This window comes from Lathyrus oleraceus, chromosome 7 (genome assembly GCF_024323335.1).
Source record: "Lathyrus oleraceus cultivar Zhongwan6 chromosome 7, CAAS_Psat_ZW6_1.0, whole genome shotgun sequence".
Classification (NCBI taxonomy): Eukaryota; Viridiplantae; Streptophyta; class Magnoliopsida; order Fabales; family Fabaceae; genus Lathyrus; species Lathyrus oleraceus.
This window is the reverse complement of record NC_066585.1, coordinates 266,244,708-266,252,747: the sequence shown is the minus strand read 5'-3', so window position 1 is coordinate 266,252,747 and position 8,040 is coordinate 266,244,708. Positions and strand designations below refer to the sequence as shown.

At 38.2% G+C, this 8,040-nt stretch overlaps 1 protein-coding gene across 1 annotated transcript; it reads left to right on the top strand.

Moving 5' to 3' along the window:
* Window positions 1-1,758: 1,758 nt before the first annotated feature.
* LOC127105769 (subtilisin-like protease SBT1.6) lies at window positions 1,759-4,632 on the top strand. The gene has a single exon (XM_051042976.1). It carries the CDS (start codon window positions 1,904-1,906, stop codon window positions 4,244-4,246), a length of 2,343 nt encoding a protein of 780 aa, XP_050898933.1. The 5' UTR covers window positions 1,759-1,903; the 3' UTR covers window positions 4,247-4,632.
* The last annotated feature ends 3,408 nt before the right edge of the window (window positions 4,633-8,040 follow it).

The window sequence follows — 8,040 nt, the reverse complement described above, 5'->3', positions numbered from 1 at the left end:
ATCCGAGTTCGAGTCGAACTCGTTGTAGGACGAACTCCCTTTTCCTTTCAAAATAGCATGGTTCAAGATTGGCCTGAGCTCTTCCATCCCCTTTTGAGTACTCTTTGGGGCTTTAACGAGCATTATGGTTGGAGGGTCGTGGTTGACTAATGCTAAGTGGACATATGTTATTACATACTACTCCGGCCTGATTTATAAGTAAAAAAGACAAGTTTCACGCTTATTAAGAAATATAGTTAAGTGCATTTAAGTTTCTTGATTTCATGTGAGAGAGACAACACAATTACTATTATACCATCAATTAAATTATTTTCTACTAACATATTAAGTAATTAATACATGGATACTTTTGGAATAAAGACATTAAATGCACATAGATTTGTTGACATTTGCTTATATTTAAGACCAAAAATGTTAGAAGACTTTTGCTTATAAATAAAGTCGGAGGGAGTATATATTAGTACACAGTCATTCAAACACGAAGCCTGTAAAATAAAGTGATTAAATCAAAAGACATTATGGTTCATAGTCTCTCAAACATGAGATCTTTAAAAAATAAGTGATTAAGTCAAAAGACATAATGATTAAAAACATAACACAATTTAAACTATTTATTGATGTATTAGAATTTCAAAAGTAAGCTAATTTTTAATTTTTTTATAAATAAAATGAACTCTTAAACAAGTTAATAAATATGACCAAACGGTTAAAAAGGTCAAAAAGACTAACAATAAAATATATGTAATATATTTGTACCAATACATCTATGTTGACTTTTATATATTTAGATTCTTTCTAAAACTAAATCATTTTGTCTTTACATGACTCATGTTTGAGAAATTGTGTATTGGTATATAGACTATAACAAAACCTTTCATGATGGTTCAAGCTTTACATCGTATACATAAGGGTCAGAACAAGGTACAAACATAAGTAAAATGGTAAATAGAAAGATAATGGACGACAAGACAAACTTGAAAAAGGCATGGAAAACCCGATTTATAAATAAGGAAAAGCGAGATATATACTTGACATAAATGACTTATATGTACTCATAAGTAACAATTATCATATACATGACCATACAAAGAGTTGGTAAATTAAAGTAGCTTTACAAATTATTAAGTGAGAGTAAAATGCATCTATTAATAATCATATGGGTGTTACAATCAGATTAAAGAGTCATTCTATTGATGTCAGTGCAACAATATCGACGATAAAGAAAAGAAGAAGGAATAAAACCATAAAAGATAAAAAAGATAGTAGAATACGCGAAGAAGAATGATACATAAGATATTTGTAACGAGGCTTGATTGACGATACAATCACTTGAATTACAAATCTATATTTTTTTATATATATACAATATCAAAATTGCTATTCAATTTTGTTAAAAATTTGTTTTAAGACATTTTTCTAATTGAGTTCAAACTTTTATGGTACAAACAGATTGTTAAGATTTTGTTCTAAGTATACAAATGCTCATAATTCTAAAAAATTATATCTTGTTTTCTTCCTAAAATTAGACTCCTAAAACATTTTAAATAATAAGCGACCAACCATAATAGTTTAACAATTTCCATTTTAAAATAAAGCGGCGCAATATAATTCTTTTGCAATCTAGCAGATATTGGGGGTGACTCATTAGACTCAAGTGCCGACAACAAACATCCACACTTGACAATGGTACTGGATACGAATATTTAACACAATCAATTACATAAAACACGAGTTAGTAGTAGTATACACTATTAGTACTAGTATTTTATGTTTTTCCTCTTATCTCTTTCGAATTTTCTTTTAAAAGAAAAAGAAAATATTCTTTACACCAGTTTATGGACGTTATTATAACACTGTCTCCACACTCACTAACCACACTCACTCACTCATCACTGTTTCTAAAATGGGCGAAATTCTCAATTCCGTTCCTCCCCCACTTGTTTTCTCCATCTTCTTCCTTTTCTTCTTTTCACTTTCCACAAACCACGTTCTTTCTGCAGAACATGAACTTCCCAAAACCTTCATCTTCCGCGTTAATTCTTATTCCAAACCCTCGATTTTCCCAACCCATTATCACTGGTACACCGCTGAATTCACAGAACAAACTCATATCCTTCATGTTTACGACACCGTTTTCCATGGCTTCTCTGCTGTGCTCACAAGACAACAAGCTGCTTCTGTAGGTAACCACCCTTCGATTCTCGCGGTGTTCGAGGATCGTCGTAGACAGCTACACACAACTCGTTCCCCTCAGTTTCTGGGTCTTCGTAACCAGCGAGGTTTATGGTCTGAATCGGATTATGGCTCTGATGTTATTGTTGGAGTCTTTGACACTGGCATTTGGCCTGAGAGGAGAAGCTTCTCTGATGTCAACTTGGGTCCTATTCCACGGCGGTGGAAAGGGGTTTGTGAATCTGGTGAAAAATTCTCTCCTAGAAACTGTAACAAAAAACTTATCGGTGCTAGATTCTTTTCCAAAGGCCACGAAGCAGGTGCTGGTTTTTCTGGTCCTTTGAATCCCATCAATGAAACCGTTGAATTCCGATCCCCTCGTGACGCCGACGGTCATGGAACCCACACTGCCTCCACAGCCGCTGGTCGTTATGCTTTCCAAGCAAACATGTCCGGTTACGCTTCTGGGATCGCTAAAGGCGTTGCTCCGAAAGCGAGATTAGCGGTTTACAAAGTTTGCTGGAAGAATTCCGGTTGCTTTGATTCCGATATCCTTGCTGCCTTCGACGCAGCAGTCACTGACGGTGTTGATGTGATTTCCATATCAATCGGTGGCGGAGACGGTATAGCCTCACCCTACTATCTCGACCCAATCGCAATCGGATCTTATGGCGCCGTTTCCAGAGGCGTGTTTGTTTCATGCTCCGCTGGCAACGACGGACCAAGTGGAATGTCAGTGACAAACCTTGCTCCATGGTTGACGACAGTAGGAGCAGGAACCATCGATCGTGATTTCCCAGCGCAGATTACCATTGGCGACGGGAGAAAATTCTCCGGCGTGTCACTGTACTCCGGAGAAGCTTTAAAAGGTAAAATGTATCAACTAGTGTATCCTGGAAAATCAGGGATTCTAGGTGATTCACTGTGCATGGAAAATTCACTGGATCCGAAACAAGTAACCGGTAAAATTGTGGTGTGTGACAGGGGAAGTAGCCCTAGAGTAGCAAAAGGGCTTGTTGTGAAGAAAGCTGGTGGCGTTGGAATGATTCTTGCAAACGGAATCTCAAACGGTGAAGGACTAGTCGGAGATGCTCATCTTCTTCCCGCATGTGCTGTTGGTTCCAACGAAGGAGATATAATCAAAGCTTATATCTCTTCGTCCGCTAATCCAACGGCTACCATTGATTTCAAAGGAACTATCCTCGGAATCAAACCTGCTCCGGTTCTCGCTTCTTTTTCAGCAAGAGGACCCAACGGTTTGAACCCACAGTTACTCAAACCGGATTTGATTGCTCCGGGTGTTAACATCCTTGCGGCTTGGTCCGACGCCGTGGGTCCAACCGGTCTTGATTCCGATACACGTAGAACCGAGTTCAATATTTTGTCTGGAACTTCAATGGCTGCACCTCATGTGAGTGGCGCAGCGGCTTTGCTGAAATCTGCGCATCCAGATTGGAGTCCCGCCGCCGTGCGATCCGCCATGATGACCACCGCTTCTGTCTTGGATAACCGGAACCTCCCTATGTTAGATGAGGCTACAGGGAATAATACCACGCCTTATGATTTCGGGTCGGGGCATCTCAATTTGGGTAGCGCGATGGATCCTGGATTAGTCTACGATATAACAAACACTGATTACGTTAATTTCCTCTGCGCTATTGGTTACGAGCCAAAGGTTATCCAGGTAATTACTCGCATGCCGGAGAATTGTCCCGCGAAGAAGGCTTTGCCTGAGAATCTGAATTACCCGTCGTTCGTGGCTATGTTTCCGGTGGCTTCAAGAAAGTTAGCTTCGAAGATGTTTATAAGGACTGTTACTAATGTGGGACCGGTGAATTCAGTTTACCATGTGAGTGTTGAGTCACAGATCAAGGGGGTTACGGTGACGGTGAAACCGTCACGACTTGTGTTCTCGGAGGCTGTGAAGAAGAGGAGTTATGTGGTGACGGTAACGGCGGATACCCGAAATCTGAAACTGGATCCTTCTGGAGCGGTTTTCGGGTCGCTTACGTGGACGGATGGTAAACACGTGGTTCGAAGCCCCGTTGTCGTTACTCAAATAGAACCGTTATAGGAGATTGTTTTGATCGATGCAACTCGCCACGTAACGTGTTAACGTGTGAGTGGCGCTCTTTGAACTGCCACGAGGAGTTATAGTAGACTAAAAAATTTCCTCAATATTTTTTTCTTTTTCCTTTTTCTTTAACTTATTAAAGTTGTGTGGAATGACTGTTAAAATGATGGGATTGGGTTGGAGTTTTATCATTTTATGTCATGGATGTACTTTTTTTAAACAGTTTTTCTTTGGTTTTTACCTCAGTTTGTACTATTTCTAGACTTCTAGGCGTCTGGTTATAGACCATATAAAAACTATAGGATAAGTTATGATTTGTGATTTTTTACTTTACAATGTTATTTAGTTTGACTTCCTTTGATTATGATAGAAGGTTGATTTCGATAGATGGTTGTGTTTTTATTTTTATTTATTTTTAATTAAAAAGGAGTTACCACCATCAAGAAAAGAAAAAACAAAGCCCTCAAAGAATGAGCTAATATAGCACAAAAGACAAATATGAAACTATAACGAAACACCATGAATCTGAGAAACAATGAGAGCCCACCCATTCAACATTAATTCTATTAAAATTTGATTTAATTCAATCCCACAAAACTAGCTTGTAAGATGAAAGATGTCATTTTTCATCTAAATTTTTTAAATATTCTATATCTAACTAATATGAACTTTGCAATCTTTTCAATACACTCCCTCACGTTCTAAGACTTCAGCATTTATAAGTGTGAGAACTCACTCACCTATCACCTTAAGGTTTTAGATGAATATGTGGTGTGTCTTTCACAAAGATGTTGCTCTAAAAGAAGAAGTCATGCAATGTTCAATGCTCCCTAGTGAAAAACTCCTTCAACAAATGGTATCATGAACCTTTAGTCCGAGAAGGGACCGACTTACTTGTATCGAAAGTCAACGGCGTCACAAGGGTGATGAGTAAGAAACGTTCTGTTGAAGAGTGTGAACGGCGCCAACGTGGTTAGTAAGAAACATTTCGTGCGGTACAATAGTTTGTGGAAGTAAGAAGAGCTTCTACTTGGGGGAGAATGTTGAGAATGTATCAAGTGTGAGTAGTGTCAACGGCGTTGGGGTGGTGAATAAGAAACGTTTCGTGCGGTACAATAGTTTGTGGAAGTAAGAAGAGCTTCCACTTGAGGGAAAGTCTTAAAAATATATCAAGTGTGAGTAGTGTGGATAATAGTCTCACATTGGCTGAAAATGTGGAGACTTGAGCATTTATAAGTGAGAGAATCCATTCACATATCATCTTAAGGTTTTTGGTGAATATGTGGCGTGTCTCTCACAAAGGTGTTGCTATAAAAGAAGAAGTCTTACAATGTTCAATGCTCCATAGTGAAAAACTCTCCCAACACGCCCAACACTCTTTTAAGCTTGGTGCTTGGATTTAAACGGTGGGTGATTCAAGGTCTGATCGATTGGCTCTGAGAACATATTAGAGTTTAACCTAATTTAACCTTACAAAATCGTAATAAGGTGAGAGGTTTCGTCTCCATATAAACTCTTCAGATGCTCTATGTCTAACCAACGTGAGACTTGGAATCTTTTCATTGAGCTCAACAGTTTTTGGGAAATCTAATTCAATATCTACCCTTTAAAATCATAACTTAAAACTTGTACATCCCCGAATTTTTGAAGGTCGAGCTTTTGCAAACTGAGTATAAGGAAGCAATTAAGTCGGCTAAGCATAAACCTTGCACAAATCAGAATCCGGTAAGGGTTCACATAACTGCAAAGTAAGAACGTCAGAGTCGGTCTCGTAATAAACTCTAACAGAAGAACAAGTCGGCTCCGACCTTATGAGCGGTGCTAGGAAGCCATATACGATAGGCGGTTATGAAATGTCTCCATGATTGCAGGTGAGTTACAGAAACTGAGGGAAAAGACGTTATGTAATGATTAGAGAGGACGACAAACGTTATCTTGAATCGCCTTGATGAGGGATATGAAGAAGTATCCCTTTGAAGGCCATTGATGGATGAAGGAGTATAAAATGAGACTTCCTTGTGTCGCTCTGCGAAAAATACAGAATCGTCACCGGATTTTATTTATTCAAAAGGAAAGGGAAATATCGATACAACCCCAAAAGAATGGTCGTCGCAACCAAGAGCGAATTCGGGAGTCGGTTATGCAAGGGGAAGGTATTAGCACCCCTCACATCCGTTGTACTCAATGGGAATTACTTTTCTTGTTCTATGTGCGTATGGATGTTGTTGTCTAAAGGTTACTTGCTATTTGTTTAATGGAGAAAAAAATAAGGTTTTAAATTAGTGTGCTCGCCAAGATCTCGCAATCATGTGCCTACGTATCCGTATAGTGCAATAAGGAAATCAAAGTTCTATAGTTTAGAGTAGAAAATGAGTGTGTGTTGGTTGTTTTTAGTGGACATTGTTAACGTTCACATTCTAGCAGTTAACGTTGCTTGTGTGCTCGCGCATGGGAGGCTTAAACATTTGTTTGTTTGCGGCAGAATGGATGCGCTTGGATCGCATTCTAACAGTTAAACATGACTTGTATGCCCGCGCATGGGAGGCTTAAGCGTTATTCATACCATAGTAGAATGGAAGTAACATGTCCTTTGTGAAAAGGTTTGAAAAGATGCCCTAAGGCAAAAAATTGGATTTGATGAGTTGTGATTGGTTTTAGAACAGGAGACAAGTAACAGACCACAAGCTAGGTACGACCGACAATTTGAGTACTTTGGAGTTGAGAGGACAATGGCATCTTGTAAGACCCTAATTTTGACCCTAAGATCCCTCATGCTATCTCATCATTTGCATTGGCTTTCGGATCACGCCTTGGTATCCTCCTTATCCCTCATTCATTGGGTTTGCATTGAGAGAGATCACCAAATACTTTTGATTGTATCATACTTTTTTTTGTTTGTTTAGTAACCAAAATTCCAAAAATATGTCTAATGTAGTTTCATTTCTTTTGTAGGTAGTACGTGTGCATCCATTTTGTGCCATATCAAGCTCACATTTAGGGTTTGAGACCCTCAGTGCAAGAGATCAATAAAGAAAATGTTCACGTTGGTTCTAAGCATCATATATGGATCCCCATGTTCTTTATTTGTCATTTTGATCAAGAATTCATCAAGAGTCTGAAGCTTGTTTGTCTTGGAAGCCCTAATTCATCTAGGTATCTTGTGTGACTTCCTTAACAAGTTTCTTCAACATTTGGTCAAAGATCTCAAGGGGTGCTCCATTTTACTTCATCTTATGCATATATGATCCTCCATAATCCCCAAAGAGCAAATGAACTTCATGTTTGCAAGTTGGTTCAAGGAGGTTGACCAGAAAAGTCAACTAGTTAAATCTAGGGTTCCCTAGACCCTATCTCCTACAAGTTTTGTCATATGAAAATGATTCCAAGAGCCAAGTTACTCTTTATTACATTCCAAACAACTTTCATGTTGGCATCAAGAGCTAATTTTTCTTGGAAAGTAATTTTTTATGGTTAAAGATTATAGGTCATTTTATATGTGTTCTAGATAGAAGGTCAACTTCCAAGAATCGTAAGTTGCTCAATTTTTATGATATGAAGTCCATCCAAGTTTCATGATCAATTTCAATATGTCTTCTCAAACTTTTCTTCTTTGAGAAATGTCAATTTCTACTTTCAAGAGCATGTACCAAGAGGAAACATTATAGGTCATTTTGGACCATCATCATTGAACAAGCAATTTTCCTCAACTTCTAAAATCCATAATTCCGTCATGCAAGATTCATATGGTGTCAAATTTGTGACAAAATTAAAGAGGATTGAAACAGATACAACTT